Source organism: Odocoileus virginianus, chromosome 33 (assembly GCF_023699985.2).
Source record: "Odocoileus virginianus isolate 20LAN1187 ecotype Illinois chromosome 33, Ovbor_1.2, whole genome shotgun sequence".
In the NCBI taxonomy this organism is placed as follows: Eukaryota; Metazoa; Chordata; class Mammalia; order Artiodactyla; family Cervidae; genus Odocoileus; species Odocoileus virginianus.
The window spans coordinates 3,832,663-3,855,641 of record NC_069706.1 but is presented as its reverse complement, the minus strand read 5'-3'; the positions used below and the strand labels follow the sequence as shown (position 1 = coordinate 3,855,641).

Here is a 22,979-nt window from a genome sequence, read left to right as displayed (position 1 = left end):
GGAATAGGCTGAGCGGGCGTGGGCACCTAGTGAGTCCTCTCAGTATCTGGCTGGCTGTTCCATCGGTCATTCCCTGCACCTACTGTGTGTGCCTTTGTGGTCGAGACAGGGCAGGGATTCTGGAGTAAAAGTCTTTGCTCTCTCAGTCTGGCAGTGTTTAAAGAAGGTGGGGTCTGGGGGCCACCTAGCACCCAAGATGAACTTGGAGGTTCCCCTGGGGGCCGCTTGGGCCCTGGAGGCAGGCAGGACCCAGAAGGGGTTGACCAGGCAGAACAGGAGGCCAGGCCCCCTTCTCTGGACTGTAGGAGGGGCGAGGCTGGGACAGGCTGGTTCCCAGGAGAGGTGTGGGCTCCTGTGCATTCCAGACATTCCGAGACTGATCATCCAGCTCCGCTTGCACCCACTGAGACAGAATTAACCCCAAAAGGGAGGGACTGTGGACCTGATCAAGGACCAGAATGTGGGGACTGACTCAGGCCTGGAAGGTGAGGTGGCGCTGGCCAGGGAGGAAGGGCTCTCACCATCAGCCACACCCTGTCCCTGCCGGTTCCCATCTTGACGCCCAGAAAGAAAAAACAAGTTGGGCGTGACTGACAGGTGACAGAACAGTTCTAGGCGGGCAGCAACTGCTGGGGTGGGGGCTTATGGAAGGGCTGTGGCCCCTCCGTAGTGGTATGAGCTGTTCCCTGGAGGTGGGTCAGGAAAGAGGCCGTTCTCCCAGGAAGGAGGGTGGCATGGCTGGAGCAGGCTGTGTGCCTGGCTCTGGCCTGTGGCCATGAGCAAAGGTGCTGGAGTCAGGTAGCTAGAGACCCATAGACAAGACCTGGTGTCTGGCCAGTCTGTGTGGGTCTGGTGGGACAGTGGCAGGGTGCAAAGGAGATGACCTTTTTCTCCCCGATTAATTAATTAATTAATTTACTTGGCTGTGTCAGTTCTTAGTTGCGGTGCACAGGATCTTCACTGTGTCACAGGGTATCTTTCACTGTGACACACAGACCTTCCAGTTGAGTCTCAGTAGCCCCATGGCATGTGGGATCTTAATTCCCCAACCAGGGATCAAACCCACATCCCATGTATTGCAAGGTGGATTCTTAATCAGTGGACCACCAGGGAAGTCCCAGGAAATGACCTTTTATTAAGTGGCCCTAGGGCACTAGTGGTAAACAACCCATCTACCAATTCAGGAGATGTAAGAGATGTGGGTTCCATCCCTGGGTTGGGAAGATCCCCTGGAGGAAGGCATGGCAACCTGCTCCAGTGTTCTTGTCTGGAGAATTCCCATGGACAGAGGAGCCTGTTGGGCTACAGTCTATTGGACCATGAAGAGTCAGACATGACTGAAGTGACGTAGCATGTACGCAAGGATGCTGATAGCCACCTTATGATGCGTGCAGGTACCAGGCACTAGTGTTCCGAGCCTCCTTCAGCTTCATTATGGCAGAACTGATGGGCTGCAGTCATTGTGGGCTTATCGCAGAGCGGTCCAGGGGCCACAGAATCACCCAGAACTATGCCGTCGTATTTGTTAACCACTTGCCGTATGAGATGTGGGTAGAACAACCTGAGATGCCCTGCAAGTGTAAACCACATGCCCAGTGTTGAGGAAAAGAGAGTGTAAACTATCTCTTTAATAATGTTCTATTGGGGCTTCCCTGGTGGCTCAGAGGTTAAAGCGTCTGCCTGCAATGCGGGAGACTTGGGTTTGATCCCTGGGTTGGGAAGATCCCCTGGAGAAGGAAATGGCAATCCACTCCAGTATTCTTGCCTGGAGAATCCCATGGATGGAGGAGCCTGGTGGGCTACGGTCCACGGGGTCACAAAGAGTCGGACACAGCTGAGCGACTTAACTTTCCCTTTCACTATTGACTGTCAGAATAATGGTTTAGCTGTACTGTGTGTGTGTGTTAAGTCACTTCAGTCATGTCTGACTCTTTGCAATCCTGTGGACTATAGCCCGCCAGGCTCCTCTGTCCATGGATTTCCCAAGCAAGAATACAGGACTGGGTAGCCATGCCTTCCTCCAGGGGGTCTTCCTGACCCAGGGATCGAACCTGCATCCCTATGTCTCCTGCATTAGCTGTATTAGATTAAGTCAAATGGTGTATAAAAGTTAGGTTCACCTGTTTCTTTTTATGTTTTTCACGTGGCTGCTAGGAAGATTTAAACTACAAATGTGCTCACATTCTGTTTTTATTGGACAGTGGCAGCCTTGAAAGCAAATCAACCTAGTCCCCACCCTATCTGCCTTGGGAACATTTTCCACCTATCAGATATGTCTTTCTGTTTGCTACCCAGTCAGTGGATCCAGTAACCTGATTGTGCAGACAAGGAAATTAAAGGTAGGCAGGTGAAACAGCACACGTTGTTATTCCAAATGTCAGCAGCTATTCATTAGATTACTGCTGGGACGAGCTCTGTGCTGGACACCATGGACACAGCAGAGAGCCAAACAGACCAAAATGCCAACAATCCTGAGCCTTCCTGGCATGACACACACGTCCAAGGTCCAACGTGTTTTACGAGGCTCCTCTCTTGAACCGTCTCCATCCTCTGGATGGGGCTGATTCTTATTCCCATTTTGCAGATGAGAAAACTGAGGCACAGAGAGGCTAAGGAATCTGCCTCAGCTCTCTCAGTCTCTGTTCTTTCCCTGGGCCAGGCTGACTCAGTTTCCCTCCCCACAAGCAGGATGGAGAGGAATGGACCAGTTGGTGCAGGGTGACCAGGATAGGGAGAGCTGACAGCCAGAAGGGCTGGGGCGGGCAAGGCAGGCCCCGGACGGGACAGCGAGCCCTCTCCTGAGCGTGTTTGGGAGCGTTGACAAGTCTGGGGACGGACAATGGCAAGATCTGGTTGGGTTGTTGAAAGATCTCTCCGACAAATGTGCAGAAGTTGGCTGGGGTCCACAAGGGTCAGAGTGCATGGAGATGGCTGGGCGTGGCCGTCACACTGATCCAGGTGAGAGGTGATGCTCTTGATCAAGGTGAGGGTTTTAGGGCCAGAGAGAGGATGGAAGCACAGGGCTCTCTCTTCCCGGGTGGAATCGGGTGAGGGGGAGGCGGAGGCAGGAGTCTGGGGTGGTCTTGGCGTTCTGCTTGAACAACTGGGTAGATGAAGCCTCTCCACTCTGCCTATCTGCGGTGTCCCTGCTGCAGTCCAGGGACAGTAAAACTCATGGTAGAAACACCCTAGACCCCTCAAATCCCAAACCTAGTGACCCGATCCTAACTCCAAACCCAAGAGGGTTCTTCCAGACTCGGGCTGGGAGCTGCACCCTCTCATTACCCATATATGTGCACGGCCCCTCCCCACAGGAGCTGGAGGAGACATGTCCAAATGTCGAGGTGACGTGAATTCTCCATTCCCCGGGTGAGAGGTGACATCCGCAAGGCGGAAGCGGAGTGTGTCTGGGCTTGCATGAAGATCAGTGTGGATGGCCTGGGTGGCCTGGGGTCTCTTTTTTTTTTAGCTCCTCCATGCCTGTGAGTTCTGACATGGGGCCTTTGCTGCCAGCTTTTATCAGCTCCTTAAAAGGAGCCCGAATCCCTGGGTGGTGACTCTGGGCGGAAGCAGAGAACCTGGGCTCCCTGCAAAGCACCACTTTGTATCTGCTCTCAATTAACCGTGCCCCAGCCCTGAGGGGTGTGGACTGCCGTGACCCCCAGTGACAGACAGCCTCAGTAACCTGAGGCTCAGGAAGGCTAGGTGACTGACAGCTTAATAAGGACTGAATCAGGATCTGGATCTAGGCCGCCTGCCTTTGGTCCAGGTGCTTAACCACCAGGTTATACTGTGGTATGGCTTATCGTGGAAAAGGGCCAGGGGCTCCCCACCCAAAGTAAAGCAAGAAGAAGTGATTAGCAGTAGGTGGGGCTGAGGGTCCTGCGAGAGCCCTGGGTTCTCTGTCTTTACCCACGTGGAGCATCCGCAGAGTCTGGGTGACCCGGAGTGCCACCTCTGTCCCCACTTCTCTGATGGGCTTTCCTGCTGGCCCACTGACCAGACCCCACCCCCCTGGGCTTCACAGCACGGGTTCCAGCCCCGGCTCCCCAGTCTGCAGCTGACTTCCTGGGCTGCGAGCAGCCAGCTGCAGAGCAGGCCAGGCTGTGCTTCTAGAGTTTCTAACTCTGGGGACGGAGTGAGGGTGCCCGATGCCCCATGAGGCTCCCAGGCCATCTCGCCACAGCTCTAATGCCCAGAGTACATCCTGAGGGACAAAGAGATGTCTGTTCCAGGCTAGTGCATGCAGCCTCAGACCCAGAAAGTGATTGTTTGTCCCCAAGTGTCCACAGTCACGGAACTCTGAGGCAGCCCTAGATGTCCCCCTGGCCGGCCTGTGCCCTGTTTTCCCTCCTTGCACCAGGAGTCTCATACTCAGGCCGGGCCAAGGAAACGGGGTCCCTTATCATGGCCTCAGATGGGGCCTGGGCCCTCCTGGACCCTCGCCAGACTCCAGTGTCCTCAGCCTTGGAAAAGAAAACAAGGGCGGATTCTCTGGAAAAACAACCCCTGTCTGCAGGGTGTGACTCCACCTGGCTTGTGAAACCCATTCACCTTGTCTGACCAAAGTCTGGGCTGGGCTGAGAGGACCGTTTCTGGAGACAGCCAAGACCTGGGTCCCATTGGCCTTTATTAGTACCAGGTGGGGTCTTGGGCCATGGCACCTATGGCCCGACTTGTCAAGGTGGGCATCCTAGACACACCATTGCCCAGAAAGATCTGCTCCTATAGGGTTTTGCTGGAAAACCTGGACATCTAGACGTGAAAAAGTGAGTGTTAGTTAGCTCAGTCATGTTTCTTTGTGACCCCATGAACTGTAGCCTGCCAGGCTCCTCTGTCCGTAGAAATTTCCAGGCAAGAATACTGGAGTGGGTTGCCATTTCCTTCTCCAGGGCATCTTCCCCAACCTGGGGAGTGAACCCGGGTCTCCTGCATTGCAGGCAGATTCTTTACCATCTGAGCCACCAGAGAAATCTAGAAGGAACCTTTAAAGAAAAAAACAAAAACAGCTGAGCTATGGGGGCTTCCCTGGTGGTCCAGTGGTTAAGCCTCCTCAGGTTAACCCCTGCCATCACAGGGTGCACACGTTCGATGCCCAGTCGGGAAGCTAAGATCCCACATGCCATGCATTGTGGCCAAAACATTAAAGAGAGAACAACGGAGATATGAACTTTGTTCTGCCTGCCCAGTTTCCCCGGATGCCTCGTCTGTTCCAGGCCTCCAGGTTGTATTTAGTCATCGTGTCTCCATCATCTCCGCCGGTCTGACAGTTCCTTAGTCTGGTCTTTCATGACCTTGGCCGTTTCGAAGAGGTCTGGCGAGGCGCTTTGCATTTGTCTGCTGGCTCCCAGCCATGGCTTGTGGGTCGAAGGTTACCAGGGAGGATTCTGAGGGAGTGCCCTGTCCTCTGTGTCCAGGTGCCTTCTCCCTGGTGGTGTTCACCTTGCTGTCCTCGGTGCTGTGAAGTGACTGGTTTTTAGAAGGAACCTACTTACAGCTCCCCTGGTGGCTCAGCCAGTAAGGAACCCGCCTGCAATGCAGGAGACCCAGGTTCCATCCCTGGGTTGGGAAGATCCCCTGGAGTAGGGAATGGCAACCCACTCCAGTATTCTTGCCTGGGACATCCCATGGATGGAGAAGCCTGGTGAGGCACAGTCCATGGGGTCACAAAGAGTCGGACACGGCTGAGCGACTTTCACTCACTTCTTTTACAGGACCAGGCACCACTGGCAAGCGGGGTTCCCCAGGGGGAAAAGGGGGTCCATAAGCATAGCCCCAAGCACAGATCAGGGAGCAATGTAAGGGCTCAGTTTCATTTGGATGGCAAGACCTTCGGGAAGTAAAAGTGCATGGAGTAGTGTTCTGTGAATGGTCATTGTCACCACTTATGGGACCCCTGCAATGTGCTGGGTGATTAGACTGAATATTTGTTGAGTGTCTCCAGCATGCCAGGCACTGTTTTAGGTGCTGGTGAAACTGGTGACACCCGACTCGTGAGCTGACATGATGTCTAACCTGCTTAGAGGCTGCTGTAAATCTCTAGCTCAGTCCTCGAACCCCAAAGTGGTCTTTGAAACTCGATTCCAGGGTCCCAGAAGTGACCCCGACCCTCGCCACCCACCTCACTTGCCTAGATAGGATGAATCTTGCCCACCTGACAGGTGATAAAACCGAGATTCAGAAGTAGAAAATAGTTCTTCCAAGGTTGTGTGCTCAGTCACTCAGTTGTGTCTGACTCTTTGCAAGTCCACGGGCTATAACCCGCCCTCCTCTGTCCATGGGATGCTCCAGGCAAGAATACTGGAACGGGTGGCCATTTCCTTCTCCAGGGGATCTTCCCGACCCAGGGATCGAACCCCCGTCTCTTGCATCAGTAGGCAGGTTCTTCACCACTGCGCCACCTCTATGGTGGGGATATTGACCACACCAGTGGAACTTCTCCCACAGCGTCCTCTTCTTAACCTGTCCCTTCCCTTTCCTGGCGCTGGGTTACGAGGTTACACGGATGGTTAGCGCAGTCAGGATTTGAACCCTCTCTGGCTCTGGACACTGGCTGCTCCCCGCATGACCTTGGGCGGGTGCCTGCGCTTTTGAGGGCCTCAATTTGCTCACCTGTGTAATGAGCAGGTGGGGCTCAGTGACTTCCGAGGCACCTACCAGTGCCAACGGCCACTGCCCTCAGCATCTCTGTCCGTGTTAAACTTCTGAGTAAGTAGAGGGAGGCTGGGTGTGTCCCTTGTCCAGCCTGTCACTCAGATCCGCTTCCCTGGTCCCTTCCCTTCTCTGGTGGGGCCAGGGGGGACACCTCAGCTTTCCTGGCTCAGCCCAGAGATTCCCATCTTCGTGGGTGGGACCAGACTTGGAAGAGGCTGGTAGGGAAGAGCTGTATCTGGGCCTCCATCAATCGGGCTGACAGCCCCTGGGGGCCGTGTCTGGCTGCCTCAGTGTGGCCCATTAGCTGGATGAAAAGCTGGACCAGCCCAGCCAGTTCTCAGCCCTCTTGGAATCTGCACACACACACACACACACACACACACACACACACACACACACGTGCACACACCCACACACGCGCGCGCACGTGCACACACCCACACACCTCTGCCCCTGCAGGTTCCCAACTCTCCCACATTCTTGTACCCCTGGTGCGGGGATCTGCGGCTCTCACGGGAACACATGTCTGCTCCTATGGCCAGCTGGAGGTGCGAGGAAGACAGGACCCTTTGGGGCCTTTCATTTGGGACTCCAAACCCAAAAGGCAGAAGTGCTGAGGCTGCTCCAGAGGCATGGGTTGGAATCCCAGCTCTGCTTTGCTTTAGCCAGTGAGACTGTGGCCAAGCTAGCTAATGGCTCTGTGCCTCAGTTTGCCCATCTGTAAAATGGGAGACCAATGCTACTTCAGGGAGCGGTAGAATTAATGAGTTCATCTGGATGTGATTTTCTTAGCACCAACCGGGCACATGGTCAGCCCTCTGTGAGGTTTTAACTAGCATCATCCAGGCACCTGGGTGTAACCCAGGACTGGCCCAGCCTCCATGGAAAACAGGATAAAAGGTAGGGACCATTCGAGAGGGGGATGGAAGAAGAAACAAATCCCTGCCACTTGTAAATGGCACTGGCCAGTGCTTTTGATGTGAGTTTTATTGAGATATAACTCACATACCATGTGGCTCACTCATTGTGCTTGAGCTTAGTTGCTCAGTTGTGTCTGACTCTCTGTGACCCCATGGACTGTAGCCCACCAGGCTCTTCTGTCCATGGGAATTCTCCAGGAAAGAATACTGGAGTGGGTTGCCATGCTTTCCTTCAAGGGATCTTCCCAACGCAGGGATCAAACCCAGGTCTCCTGAGTTGCAGGCAGATTCTTTACCATCTGAGCCAGTCGGGAAGCCCAGTTCACTCATTAAAGGTGTACAATTCAGTTGTTTTGAGTATATTCACAAAATCATATGACCGCCACCATAATCAGGGTTTTCCCAGGTGGCACTAGTGTTAAAAAACCTGCCTGCCAATGCAGGAGATGTAAGAGACTCGGGTTTGATCCCTGGGTTGGGAAGATCTGCTGGAGGAGGGCATGGCAACCCACTCCAGTGTTCTTGTCTGGAGAATCCCATGGACAGAGGGGCCTGGCGAGCTACATGGGGTCGCAGAGAATCGGACGCGACTAAAGCAACTTCGTACGCATACACACCATAATCAATTTTAGAACATTTCATCACCTTAAAAAGAAACTCACACCGTTTAGCACTCACTCCCCTTCTGTCTCCCCATCCCAGCCCCTCCTGACTATTAACCTACTTTCTCTTTCTATGAATCTACCTACTCTAGATAATTCGTGTAAGTGGACCTTTTGTGTCTGGATTCTTTCACTTAGCCTCATGGTTTCAAGGTTTCTCCATACTGTAGCCTGTATTAGCGTTTCATTTCTACTTTCCATTGTGTGGATATTCTGCATTTCGTTCATCTGTTCATTAGTTGAACATTTGTGTTGTTTCCACTTTCTGACTATTGTAAATTCTGCTGCTGTGAACATTTGTGTACAAGCTTTTACGAGGGCCTGTGTTTTCATTTCTCTCGATATCTATTGAGTGGAATTGCTGGTTTCCTGGCTTGTAAAGACGCACACACACCTCCCCCAGGGACTTGGGGTGAAGATGCTATCGGGGCCGTGTCTGTGGATGTGTCTGATGACTGGTGAAGCGTGTGCGCTAGGTGTCAAGTTACCACAGTGACTGTGGTCATCCCCGGTAGACAGATGGAGAGACTGAGGCGCCTCAAGGCTGAGGTGCCTGCCTGGGACGGTCCAGCAGGCTTTGGAACCCATGCCTCTCTGGCCACACGCTCCCACCGAACTGTCCTTTGTTCCCCACCAGGAGCACCAGGTCCATGGAGCTGGCTGTCCCCACCCCACTGCCCTGGGTCCCCTTCTGGTGCTGCGCTTTGTCTGGAGTAATGGGCTGGCCAGGGTGTGGTCTAGGAGCCGCTTTCCTCGAACCTGTCCCAACCAGTGAGGGGGCTGGTTTGGGAGCTGGCCCCGTGCCCTGGGGTACGGCTGGGCTAGACCCACGAGGGATAGAGGCTCCCACCTAACCCACATTGCAGGTTCGCAGTGGTGGCCCTGGCTGTCATGGTTAAATATTTGGGTTGAGACTCACCACGTCTGACTGCTGAGGCCACAGTAGGGGTCAGTGGCTGGGGCTGGGTTGAGGGCAGAAGTGTTCACATTCGCCATGTGGTCTGCCCAAGCCAAGGACGGGACGGGGGGTGGGGGGTGATGGGAGTCGACCCATAACCTGGCAGCCTCACCCCACCTTACCCAGATCGTCCATGCACAGTCCCCTCTTCTGAGCCTTTCTAGATGCTCCACTGAATACCAGCTTTCTCCACCACAGGACTTCTCAGAGCCTTTACTGACTCATGAGCTTATTGAGGGGTCGGGTTTTCCTAACCGCCTTGAGTGACAAAGCTTTCATTCCAGGAGCAATTTACAGGACCAGGATTCCTGAGGCCCCACTTTGGGAAAGTCTGCCTCCTTGGTGTTCTTCGCAGAGGGTGTGGCCTGGGTCTTGTTCCCCAAGGTCCTGACCCTCTCCCCTCCTAGCGCCTGTGCATCCAGACCTTTCACAGAGCAGGCCCCCAGGCAAGGTTTGGGACTGAGCTGGACAGCCTTGCAGCTTCTGTTCGTGTGCCTGTCTCTGCCACCACGCCGGCTTCCCCCGCAGCATCAGCAGTATCTGCGGTGTTGAGCCTCAAACCCTGCTCTTCAGTCGCTAAGTCGTGTCTGACTCTCTGCAGCCTTGTGGACTGCAGCATACCAGACTTCCCTGTCCTTCACCATCTCCTAGAGTCTGCTTAAACTCATGTCCGCTGAGTTGCTGATGCCAGCCAACCATCTCATCCTCTGTCGTCCCTTTCTCCTCCTGCCTTCAGTCTTTGGAGCCAGTATATGAGGTCTCTGATAGAGACAGGAGGACTGAGTGCCGATCACAACCACGGCTGGGTAGCTGTGTGACGGTGACTAAGCTGCTTCCCCTTTCTGGTCGTTGTTTCCTCCTTTGTTTAAAGAAAACAAGGAGGGACTTCCCTGGTGGTCCAGTGGTTAAGCTCCACTCTCCCGATACAGGGGGCCTGGGTTCAATCCCTGGTCAGGGAACTAGATGCCACATGCTGCAACTAAGAGTTCCCACAACGAAGATCCTGCATGGCCAAATAAATAAATTAAGAAAAAAAAAAGAAAACAAGGAGCTGGACAGTGATCAGTAAGGCTCCTTAAGTATAATCACGGACCTTCGTGAGACTTACAGGGTGCCCAGCTCTTTGCCTGCATAACCTCACTCCCATGCCTAACACCCAACCGGGAAGGGTCCGTCTGACAGTGGGAAGCAGAGCCACAGAGGGGGACATCAGCTTGGCCAAGTCGCACAGCCCCAACACACATCTGAGTCCCAAACCAAGGTCTCCTCCACTCCCACAGGAGTGTGTGCCAGGGTGGGCTGCAGTGGGATTTTGCAGGACAGACAGATACAGCCAGAGAGAACACAGAAACACCAAATGAGAGAGGCTTTCCAATTTCAAATCTCTCCCAGACACCCTGAGAACTCTCAGGAGGTCTCAGCTCAGTGCCAGCAGAACTCTGGCTTGGCTGCGGGGTGTGCATGCCAAGCTCTGCCTTTAAGCAGGGGCGGGCAGGGCTCAGTTTCAATGTGTGCAGGCGGCCAAGTGTCCAGCCAGAACTTAATGCCATCCTTTTATTTCTGTGGGATTGATTTTGCCTATTACCTCTTTATGGCAAGGGCTTCTGGTTTTCTGTTTACAATGAGGAAGCAAGTCCTCTTTCTTAGGAAATCTATTTAAATATAAAGAATGAGTCGATTGAAAGAAAAGTATCAGGTACTTAATAATAAGGCTGCTGACACAAAAACTTGTACTTGAGTGTTCAGAGCAGCCTGAGCCATCAATGGCCAAAAGGTGGAAACAGCCGAAATGTCCATCGGTGAATAATCAGATAAACAAAATGCGGCATAGCCAAGGTGTGGAATATTATGCAGCCATAAACAGGAGTGAAGCACTGTTGCACACTATCTACAACGTGGCTGTAGCTCAGAATATTGTTAAGTGAAAGAAGTTAGACACGAAAGGCCCTATGTTGTACAGAGTAGGCACATCCATAGAGACAAAAAGTAGATTTGTGGTTGCTAGGGGCTGTGGGGTGGAATGGTGAGGAATGAGTGCTAAAGGCAGCGGGGTTTCTTTTTGGGGGTGATGAAAATGTTCTGAGATTACATAGCAATGATGGTTATACAACCTTGTCCATACACTACAAACCCTGAATTATGCACTTTATTTTTAAAATTTACTTTTATTGATTTATTTGGCTGCACCGGGTCTTAATCACGACATGTGGGATGTGAACTCTTAGTTGCAGTGTGTGGCATCTTGTTCCCTGACCAGGGATCGAACCCAGGCCCCCTGTATGGGGAGCGTGTGGTCTTAACCACTGGACCATCAGGGAATTCCCAGAATTAGCATACTTCTAAGGGGTGAATTTTATGACATGTGAGTTATATCTCAATAAAAAAGGTGGGAGAACAGAATAAGTGTGCTCTGTCCACGTGGCAAAGAGAAGCATCGGAGTGACGGCCAGAGCAGAAGCTGATTCCTGGGCAGGTGCTGCCTCACTCTGCGCCTCTGGTGTCCCCCTGGGGGGACAGCCAGGCTCCATCTAAGGCTCACTGGGCAGCTTCTGCTCTGAGGCCGGGGCGCTGGTGGGACCGCGCTCCGGCCTGGTGGCTCACCTCCCCTCTCTCCGCCTGCAGTGTCTCTAACAAGGAGCTGTCGGAGCTCATAGAGCAGTTGCAGAAGAATGCTGACCAGGTGGAGAGGAACATCGTGGACACGGAGGCCAAGATGCAGAGCGTGAGTGCCCGCCTCCCCCCCGGTGCCCCCGAGATGCCAGCCCCCTGGGGGCCCGGGGCTCAGCTGACCCCGAGGTTCTCAGCAGGGCCTGATTCTGCTCCCGGGGGATGTGTGGTCATGTCTGGAGACATTTTTAGCCATCGCACCTTTGGGAGTGCGGGGTCGGGTATCTAGTGATGGAGGCCAGAGATGCTGCTATGTAGCCTAGAGAGCACAGAAGGATTCAGCCTCAAATGTCAGGGTGCCCAGGTGGAGACACATTGAAGAGGAGCCTCCTCCATGCTGTTAATACCAGCTCCTCCACCCCGGATACCGAGATCCTGCAGTTGTGGGCCCTGTCTGGAGCAGAGCCAGTCTCAGGAGCCAGGCCTTGGCTAGGACCTTGATTTTGCCACTTCCTGTGTGACCTTGAGCAAGTCACCTTACCTCCCTGTGCACCCGAAAGGGGGAAAAGCCATCACCCCCTCTCCTGGGCTGCTGGAGGGATTTGATGAGATTATGCAGGTGGCGCTAGTGGTTAAAGAACCCTCCTGCCAATGCAGGTAGACCTTAGAGACCCAGGTTCAATCCCTGGGTCGAGAAGATGCCCTGGAGAAGGAAATGGCAACCCACTCCAGTATTCTTGCTTGGAGGATTCCATGAACAGAGGGGCCTGGCGGGCTGCAGTCCATGGGGTTGCAGAGAGTCGGACACGACTGAGCATCTAAGCACAAGGCACGTATGCCGGTGCAGTGCAGGGCTCCCTGTGATTAGCAGCAGCAGCATCCTCTCTTCCCTACCACTGCCACTGCTCAGACGCAGGCAGGCCAGATCATTTCCCCCCTCCGTGCCTCAGTTTCCTAGACTGTAAAATGGGGATAACAACCGGCCCGAGCCCAAAGGTTCTCCCAGGGATCCTGCTCCGTGGGCAGCCTTTCAGCCGTGCTCACGCCTGTGAGCTGCTAAGCTGGCTGCCGCCGCTTTGAACCCCTTCCCACCAGCCCAGAGTGGTTGAGTTTATACCTTCTCTGTAGCTGGAGAGGGCCAAGATGGACTGTGTCGGTGACAGAGCTGACCTCAGAGCCATCCCCCACCCCCAAGAGGGGGTGTTGCCAGATTTAGCAAATGAAAATACAGGATATCCGGTTCCATTTGAAGTTTAGGACACAAATTTTTATGGGTGTAAGTGTCTTCCATGCACTACTTGGGATATACTTACATTACAGATTATTCGTTGTTTACCTGAAATTTGAATTTAAACAGGCGTCTGTATTTCATCCACATTTCAGGCATGATTAAGAGGCAGGTCCAGAGGCGCGCAGAGGAGTTGAGGGTGGACAGGTCATGAGTCGGCTGGTTGGCCCCACGGCCGTCCCCAGGCCCAGACGTGGCTGCCTCTCCACTGACCACCCAGGCGTCCACTCCCTTGAGGGCCAGTCCCCCTGAGGACTGAGGGACAGGGGTGGGTGGGGGGAATGACACTCTTTGGGTGAGAAGTAGGGGGTGGGGAGAGCTCGGGAAGGGGGCAGGATGGACCCCGCTGGGGTCTCCTTCCCCCAGGACCTCCCTTCCCCCCTCCCCGCCTCCACCTCCCATCTTTCTCCCGGCCTCAGCTGGCCCTACCAGCATCCCTCCCTCTGGCCATGCCCTGGCCCTGGTACCCCATCCCTCCGGCAATTTTTTTTTTGTCCCCACTCTCGTGACTGCCATGGTGGCGTGTGTACTTTCCTAAATGAAAACAGATTTTTGGGGTGTCTCCTTTTTTCCTCCTAATAAAAGTAATATGTGTCACCACAAACATTTTGGGGCCGATAAACAAGTATAAAGAAGCAAATTAAGATGGTGTATGATTCCACCAGCAGAGGGGAAGCCCATCCCCTCACATCCTATGTCTCTCTGACCTTTTCTGGCCTGTGTGAGTGTGTGGGAACAGACCCAGCGCTCATCTCATGGTATTTGCTTAGCGTCATGACTCAAAGTAGCAAGGATGTGTTTGGAAGATAATTTTGAACTTGTTTTTTGTTTTAATTCAAATGAACAAACTTAAACCAGATTTTGAAGATGGCATGGGCTAATCTTTTTGTCTTTTCTCTTCTTTCTTTCAAAATGAAACATCATTATTAATTTTATTTCTTTAACAAATATTGTATAAAAATTTGTAAACAATTTGTTAAATATATTTATTCATTTATAAGTTAAATTTTATTAATTTAACAAAAATTTATTAGAAGAGAACCTAAAAGTTCTCTTTAATTTTCCTATTTTTTAAATGGAAGTGAGGTTCACATGAGATAAAGTGAAGCATCTAAAGTGTAGAATCTCGTGGCATTTCATACGTTTATGATGTGCGATGACCACGTCTTTCTGGTCCCAAGGTGCTTTCATCCTCCCAAAGGGAACTCCCGTGCCCATCCGCCCAGCAACCGCCACTCCACTTTCTTCTCTTTGAATATACATGTTCTGGATATTTCATAGAAACAGAATCACATACTCTGTGGCCTCGGGTGCTGCTGTGCTTTCCCTGGTGGTTCAGATGGTAAAGAATCTGCCCACAATGCGGGAGACCCAGGTTCAATCCTTGGGTCTGGAAGATCCCCTGGAGAAGGGAATGCCAACGCTGTCTAGTATTCCTGGGGTTTCCCTGGTAGCTCACACGGTAAAGAATTTGCCTGCAATTTGAGAAACCCTGGTTTGACCCCTGGACTGAGAAGATCCCCTGGAGAAGGGTATGGCAACCCACTCCAGGATTCTTTTTGTACCTATCCCAATTTTTAAATGCCAGAAAAGCCGGAAGGTTTGGAGAACACCTGTAACCTCACCACACAGATCCTACCAGTAACCATCTCCTGGATTTGCTTTATTGATTATCTGTCCGTCAGTGTGGGCAAAATTTACAAGATATGTCAGTCCCTATGAGTTTTTTTTTTTTTACTTAAAAAAACTTGTCTGTGCTAAGTGTCCAGATTTTAAGAACTCACGCTTGTGAGTTTTCTCGTCAGTCGGTACCCATGGAACCTTTACTCAGGTCAAGTCAAAGGACATTTCCTAAAAGGTTCTGGGGGACCTTTGCAATCAATGTCACTCCCCACCCCCAAGGTAACCACAGCACTGACCTGTCCTCATCGATCAGTCTTGCCCGACTGTGGACTCCTGAACGCCCACATGGCATCTTTTGGCTGGATATTCTCTCCTGTTTTGGCTGGACACAGCTTGCATTCCCACGGAGGCCCTGCCCCTGTGGGAATTAGGAAAAGATTAATTTACTTCCTCCTTTTGCAAAATTAATCTTTGACGTGGTAATTGCCCAGCAGAGCTTCAGATCAACTGGTGATGATGGAGCTGATAAAATTCCACCCACGCCAAGAACCATGATGTTTTGCTGTAACTTTTAACCAGCCAGTCCTGCCCGCAGTGGGGCGATGGTCCAGCGACTTTGACCTTCTGCCACATGGGCCTCACCCCCAAAGCCCCTCAGGGAGCTTCCCCCACCCCTCACTGCTCAGCCCTCCCAGAGTTGGCCCAGGAAAGACCTGGAATGTGGGCTGGATACCATCTCTTCTTCCAAGAGGGAGCTGAGTCATTTTACAGTGTACCAGGCACCACACCACCTCCGTTCACTTCTTTTCCCTTTTGCTGTTTCCCCCTTTTGTGCTTTTTCTTTTTTTTAACAGCTTTATTGAGGCGGGTTTTACAGATCAGAAAATGCACCCCCTTTGAGCACACAGTGCAGTGATTTTTTTTTAGTAACATCACCGAGGGGTGCAGCCATTTCCACAGGTCGGTTTCCAAACCTGTAATCGCTTTGTAAGCTCCCCGGTGTCCATGGACTGTGGATTCCTGCTCCCATCTGGCCTCTTTTATAGATCGACTGACTTGGGGCAGCTCCCGGAAACCAGTCCCGAGGGGCGTGGCCTTTGGTGCCTGACTCCTCTCCCTTGCTGGTTTTGAGCTCGTCCCCATCTGTGCTCCCATCTTCTGGCGGCCGAGGGACAACCCCCTGGTCCCTCGGCTGCCTCTGCTGAAGCGTGGGTTTCTCTTACTGCCATTGCAGAGATGGGGACGCCGACCCCCACCTGGGGGTAGGGGGCTGGCCTGCGAGGTCCCCTGTGGGACCCCCCCTCCTCCCCGCCTGTGATCAGTCCAGTCTCTGACTCATCTCCCCCCACCCCCCGGGCCTGGGGTCCCCAGGGCCTGGCTCAGAGCCCATCTGCGCTCCATGAAAGTCCACTAAGTGGATTAACAGGCTGTGTTTTGAAACCTGCTGTTCCCACTGCCAGTTCATCATTCTTCCATAAATTATTAGAGACCCTGGACTCATCAACCCTGAATATTCATGGAAGGGTTGATGCTGAAGCTCCGATCCTTTGGCCATCTGATGAAAAGGGCCAACTCTTTGGGAAAGACCCTGATGCTGGGAAAGATTGAGGGCAAAAGGAGAAGGGGGTGGCAGAGGACGAGATGGTTAGATAACATCACTGACTCAATGGACCTGAGCAAACTCCAGGAGATAGTGAAGGACAGGGAAGCCTGGTGTGCCGCAGTCCATGGGATTGCAGAGTCGGACATGACTTAGCGGCAGAACAGCAACAACGGGACTCCAGCGACTGAGCAATTATCCCTCCCAGACATCCCCCCACTCTGTTCATTCTCAACATTTCAGTGGCAACACCCTGGCACAGGCCACCCTCGGGTCTCACCTGGGCCTTGCCGCAACCCCTGACTGTGCCCCTAGCTTGGACCCTCTCCCCTGACGAGCCCCTGGAGGAGTCACCTTTAAGGATGGGTGGCACCATGCCCTGTCCCACCCCCAACTTCCTCCCCTGACCCTCCTTCCAGCCGTCATTTTCTGCCACAGGACCTTTGCACAGGCCACTCCCTCTGCTTCCAAAACTCTTCTCCTTCTTCCTTCATTCTTAGCCTGTGTCACTGCCTCAGAGGGGTCTCATTGAATCCCAGAGCCCGAGTTCAAACAGATCCCCCACGTTCCACGTTTGCTGTGTTTCCTTGGTAAACACCGACCTGTACGAACTTTGTCATCTTTCTTCCCCGACCAGGGAGCGAACCCATCTCCCCCTGCAGTGGAAATGTGGAGTCCTAACCACTGGACTGCTAGGGGGTTCCTGAGGTTTTTTTGTTGACAGGCCCTTCCGGGGGCCTCCCTCCTCTCTTGGTGGCACAGTGGTAAAGAATCTGCCTGCCAATGCAGGAGATGCAAGAGCCTCCGGTTCTATGCCTGGGTCAGGAACATTCCTTGGAGGAGGAAATGGCAACCCACTCCAGTATTCTGGCCTGGAAAATCACATGGACAGAGGAGCCTGGCAGGCTACAGTCAAAAGGGCCGCAAAGGGTCAGACACGATCAGCACACACACTGCCCTCCTCCCTGGGCTGGGTGGGCCATGTCTCCCTGTGCACGGCTGTGTCCCGAGCCTGCTACCTCAGAGCAGGGGCTGGGCAGCGCCAGGGGAGCCCCTGATCCTGGCTGTGCCCCCCAAGTCCCTGCCCCCTGTCTCCCCCACCCCTTTCTTGTGCCTCTCACAGGACCTGGCCCGGCTGCAGGAGGGCCGGCAGCCCGAGTACCGGGACGTGGCCCTGCAGAAGGTGTCGGACTCGGAGAAGCTGCTCTACGTGCTGGAGGCGGACGCGGCCATCGCCAAGCACATGAAGCACCCCCAGGGGGACATGATCGCTGAGGAGTAGGTCCCCTCCGCTTCCGGTCCTGAGGGAGCCGCTCGGGGTCAGGGCAGGGGGCTGCGGCCGCTCAGTTTGCAGGGACCCGAGTCGGGGTTTGTGGAGGGCTGACGGGGGGGCCAGCCCTAGCTGAACGCGTCACGTGATCCTTCCAACAACCCATTTCACAGCTGGGGAAATTGAGGCTTGGAGTACCCGGGTCCCCTGTCCTGGTCACAGTGTGACCACAGCCCCCGACCTCCAAGCTTGTGAGCGCACTGTCTCCTGCCTGATGCCCAGCTGGCTTTCTGAGCTCAGGGCTCTTGCCTTAGCTCACATATGGACAGAGCACCGTCCCTGTCACAGCCCTACCGTGGGCCCTGCTGGGTGGATGGTGGGCTCCAGAGAGCAGCAGAGTGGCCTGTTTGTTCTGGAAACTTCTACGGTTCCAGGCACATAGTAGGCCCTGGGGAAACATTGGTGGGGGAAGGCAGGATGAAAGAAAGTGGGCAGGAGCAGGGCAGGGAGTGGCTGCCTGAACCCAAGGCCACCGTGACCCTGACCTTCCAGGCTACTGAGCAGAAAGCTGAGGCTGGGGGCTGGGGTAGGAGCCCCCCTCGGGGCAGAAGCACTACACCTGCCACCAGCCCCACTAACCAGGATGGTCTCTCTCCCTCCCCGCTCAGCATCCGTCAGCTGAAGGAGCGTGTGACCAACCTCCGAGGGAAACACAAGCAGATCTACAGCCTGGTGGTGAAAGAGGTGGACCCGCGGGTCAACTGGGAGACACTGGTGGAGGAAAAACTGGTACGGCCCGGGCTTCAGCTGGGGTGGGCGTGTAAAGGCCAGGAGCCCCTCCATTACATGGGCACCGGAGTCCGGCTGTTCCCGACTGTTTCCTGATGTCTGTGTTGATGAGATGAGCAAGGCTCAGAGAGGTGTAGTGCCTAGCCCAGGGTCACACAGCAGACATGGTGGAGGTTGGGACCCTTCCAGGATCGTTGGGGTCCTGGTCGGCTGAGGGCAGCAGCTAGATTTCTGGCCGGCCACTGGTCTTCCTGTGCCCTCGCCAGCCCATCTCCACCCTGGAGAAGCCCAGCCACTGGTGTGATTCCGAGCAAGTGACTCCCCCGGCCAAGCCTCTGTTTTCCCATCTGAGAAATGGAAACAGTAACCACGAGGGCCTCTGAGGTTGCCATGAGATTAAATGAGATCAGGGGTGACAACCTCTTCCCCCATCCCTCCGGGGCTACTTAACTGCCTCCTCGGCTGGCGCTGTGAGGAGGAGAGCTAAGGTTCCCCGGGCAAGGGTGCCAGGTGGCCCGCGAGTCCTGGGCCGCCTGGCCCACGCCTTTGCGTGTCGTCCCCCCGCCTCCCTGGCCAGGACAAGCTGAGCAGCCAGAGCTTCGGGACGGACCTGCCGCTGGTGGACCAGCAGGTGGAGCAACACAACATCTTTCACAATGAGGTCAAGGCCATCGGGCCCCACCTGGCCAAGGTGTGTGCATGGAGGGAGGGGTTGAAGGGACCCTGGGGAAGAGGGGCTCCTGCCTGCACCCCCCGACCCTAACCCATGTCCTCGGCCTCATCCTCAGGAACAGAACAGTGAACTCCAGGCCAAGTACCAGAAACTGCTGGTGAGACGCCCCCAGGACCAGGATGGGAGGGGATGGGAAGCCAGGCTGTGAGCAAAGAAGTGTGTGCGGTTAACACTTCAAGCAGGATGGAGGAGGATTGAAGTGGGGAGAAGCAGTACCCTGAGCCCCTACCCGAGAGGTGCCCCTGATTGCCCTTTGCTCATGGAAAACCCCAAGAGACCCTATGGATACAGTTTATCCTACTGTTTGCTTAATTCTTTATTGAGCACCGACTGTGTGCCAAGAACAGTGCCAGGTGCTTAATAAGCAAAAGTTCTCTATTTTCCTTTCCAAAACCTTTGAAGAATGTCTTCTTTTTTATAACTGCATGAGTGATGCATAAGTGCTTTCTTGTTGTGGATGTTACAGACACCTCGGGCATGAGAAGGTAGGGGCAGCAACAGTGTCGCTTATAGGCGGAGGGTCTGGAGCTGGGCCACCTCCACCCCTTCAGGTGGGGAGACCTAGAGCATGAGCTGCTGAGTCTCTGGGAACCTCAGTCTCCTCATCTGTAAAACAGAGTCACTTCCACTGCTTGGCTTACAGGATGCTTTCAGGATTGCATGAGTTGATGTTGGAGAAGTCCTTTGCACAGTCCTGGGACGTGGTGGGCTCCCCCCGATGTGTTCACTACTGTTCTCATTTGCTGCCCTGTGGCAGTTTGCACCATGACATGTTCAAGACAAAAGTGGAAGCACAGCTGCTGACGTTTATGGAGCACCAACTGTGTGCCAGGCTTGGTGGCCTATGAGATCAGTGCTGTTATTCCCATTTTGCAAATGAGTAAACTGAGACTCCACAAACATGTCTGTTCTGTGAGGGTTTTGTCTGTTTTGCTCACTGCTATATCATAGGGCCTGGAGCCATGCCCAGCACTTGCATACATGCCAAGTCACTTCAGTCGTGATTCTTTATGACCCCATGGACTGTAGCCCACCAGGCTCCTCTGTCCATGGGATTCTCCAGGCAAGAATGCTGGAGTGGGTTGCCATGCCCTCTTCCAGGGGATCTTCTGACCCAGGGATAGAACCCGAGTCTCTTATGTCTCCTGCATTAGCCCAGCACTTAGTAGATACACAATAAATGTTTGCTGAATGAAGGAAGGGGTTTGAGAGGGTTAGATGACTTATCCGAGGGAGTCCAGCGGGGCAGGAGGTGTGGAGGGAGTCCCTTGCCGGCGAGGCCACAGCCCTGTCCTTGCCCGCCCGCAGGCGGCGTCGCAGGCGCGGCAGCGGCACCTGAGCTCACTGCAGGACTACATGCAGCGCTGCACCAACGAGCTATACTGGCTGGACCAGCAGGCCCGGGGCCGCATACAGTACGACTGGAGCGACCGCAACCTCAGCTACCCCAGCCGCCGGCGCCAGTACGAGGTGGGCGCTGGGCTCTGGGGCTGCGGCTGGGGGCCCCGAAGGAGCGCGGGGCTGCCCGGCTGGGCACTGAGCCCCTCCGCTGCCTTCGCTGCAGAATTTCATCCACCGAAACCTGGAGGCCAAAGAGGAGAGAATTAACAAGCTGCACAGCGAGGGTGACCAGCTGCTCGCCGCCGAGCACCCCGGGAGGAACTCCATTGAGGTGCGTGAGCCCCGGGGAGGGACGCTTGCCTCAGGCTGGCCTCCAGGTGACCTCTGCTCGGGGCTACCTGCACTCAGGCAGGCGCCAGCGTCCGGTGTCCAGTGTCTGTCTGTCTCTCCACTTTGCTGTCTCCCTTTCCTCTGTCTGGCCCTGCCTCCTCCTCGATGCCCCGGCCCTCGGTCCCTAGACTTCTGAAACCCATGTGCTGCCTGCATTACTTTCCTATTGTTGCTGTAAGAAATGACCGCCAACTTGGAGGCTTTAAACAATGGAAAGTTATTCTCTCATAGTTCTGGAGGTCAGAAATTCAGAGTCAAGGTGTAGGCAGGCTTGTTTCCTTTGAGGGCTCTAGGGGAGAATCCTTCCTTGTCTCTCTCCTTGAGTCTGGTGACTGCTGGCAATCCTTGGCTTTCCTGGTTTTGGAGCAGTATCACCTCCTAAATCCACCTCTGTGTCTTCACATGGCCTTCTTACCTGTGTGTCCTCTCCTCTTCTTGTAAGGACACCCTAAATCCAGGATTTCATCTTGATATTCTTAACCAATTACATCCGCAAAAATCCTATTTCAGATAAAGCCACATTTTGAGTTCTGGTAGACATGAATTAGGGGAGTACCTTGTAAGATTTTTTTTTTTTAAAGCACCACTTTGTCTGGGCAGACATAGCCCCTACTTGTCCCTTGTGCAGTGCACAACCTGTGCACCCGAACATGGCAGCCCTGCTTGACCCCTCAGGACGTTCTCCTCTCTCCTCCTCCCACTCCTGGGCAGGAACTGGCTGGGAGTCACACCCATGCAGAGCCCAGATGCCCCTCTCCTCTACCCTTTTCTGGTTTGGAATCCTGCCATCCCTCACTTGGTGTCCCAGATACCTGCGGGTGTGTGTGCTAAGTCGCTTCAGTCGTGTCCGACTCTTTGCTGCCCTATGGACTGTAGCCCGCCAGGCTCCTCTGTCCGTGGGATTCTCCAGGCAAGAATACTGGAGTGGATTTCCTTGTTCTCAAGGCGATCTTCCCGACCCAGGGATCAAACCTGCATCTCTTCCATCTGCTACAATGGCAGGCGGGTTCTTTATCTCTAGCGCCACCTGGGAAGCCCTGTCCCAGATGCCAGCCAGCTGCAGTGTGCCCTCTCTCCTGGCAGGCTCACATGGAGGCCGTCCACGCAGATTGGAAGGAATACCTGAACCTGCTCATCTGCGAGGAGAGCCACCTGAAGTACATGGAAGACTACCACCAGGTGCCTGCCAGCCGGGGCCCACGGCGGGGAGCCCCGCTGCCCACTTTGCTCCCTTGTGGGCTCAGCACTGCTTCCTCCAGGAGCCTTTCAAGCTGCCTTCCCACACCTCCCAATGTCTGTGGTTCTCATGGTGGACATGCACGTGCCCCAAGATTGCCAGGCCCTTGTCTGCCTTCCCTGGGGGCTGGGACTGGAGAGTCTTAACTCACCAAGATAGCACAGGCGCAGGAATAGGTGGGTAGGGTTCTCATTTTGGTATATATTATATGAAATGTGCCATTTTAGGCATTTTTAAATGTACAACCCAGTGCAGTGATTATATTCACAGTGTTGTGCATCCATTGCCACTGTCTTTCCAAAACGTGTTCACCACCCCAAGTAGAACTTCCGTACCTAATAAGCAGTCATCCCTCATTCCAACCCCTGATAACCGGCCCCCTATTTCCTGTCTCTTTGGATTTGCCTATTTTAGATATTTCATAGAGGTGGACTCACATGATCTGCGGCCTTTTGTGTTTGGCTCTTTCACTGAACATAATGTTTTCAAGGTTCATCGTGAACCGGAACTTCATTCCTTTTCATGGCTGAATAATATTCCGTCGATTCCATTGTATGCATAGACCACATTGTGTTTATCCATTCACAATGTTGATGGAGACTGCATTATTTCCACTGGAATGTGTTTTTAATAAGACAGCTGCACGTGATTATTACGAGTAGGTGGTTTGGGGACATTTGAACTCAGATGACACTAACATAACTAACTGTTATAGTGTCTCAGTCCTGCCAGGCTGTGGGCTTCCCAGGGATCCCAAAATCATGTTCACACCTGCAGCCCAGGGGACCTCTGTCAATGAATGATTCCAGAGCTGATAGGCTGAAAAATGGGCAAGAGAGTGTCCCAGAACCAAGTGGGGAGGCTTGTCTTCCATGTACTGAGACTTGGAATAAGTCAGGGTGTTCCC

At 53.7% G+C, this 22,979-nt stretch overlaps 1 protein-coding gene and 1 long non-coding RNA gene across 3 annotated transcripts in view; one reads left to right on the top strand and one right to left on the bottom strand.

Moving 5' to 3' along the window:
- Positions 1 to 22,979, top strand: part of PPL (periplakin) — a 48,831-nt gene that overhangs the window by 12,613 nt on the left and 13,239 nt on the right. For both annotated transcript variants that reach the window (XM_070460795.1, XM_070460794.1), the window contains exons 2-9: positions 11,817 to 11,916; positions 17,436 to 17,590; positions 18,251 to 18,371; positions 18,949 to 19,062; positions 19,160 to 19,201; positions 20,413 to 20,574; positions 20,669 to 20,776; positions 21,919 to 22,014. In XM_070460795.1, coding sequence (XP_070316896.1) covers positions 11,817 to 11,916; positions 17,436 to 17,590; positions 18,251 to 18,371; positions 18,949 to 19,062; positions 19,160 to 19,201; positions 20,413 to 20,574; positions 20,669 to 20,776; positions 21,919 to 22,014 — 898 coding nt within the window. The remainder of the gene's footprint in view (positions 1 to 11,816; positions 11,917 to 17,435; positions 17,591 to 18,250; positions 18,372 to 18,948; positions 19,063 to 19,159; positions 19,202 to 20,412; positions 20,575 to 20,668; positions 20,777 to 21,918; positions 22,015 to 22,979) is intronic.
- LOC139032792 (uncharacterized) lies at positions 14,147 to 15,712 on the bottom strand. The gene is made up of 3 exons (XR_011485399.1): positions 15,426 to 15,712; positions 15,009 to 15,130; positions 14,147 to 14,564 (listed from the first exon to the last, which is right to left on the bottom strand). It is a non-coding gene; the product is annotated as an uncharacterized lncRNA (long non-coding RNA).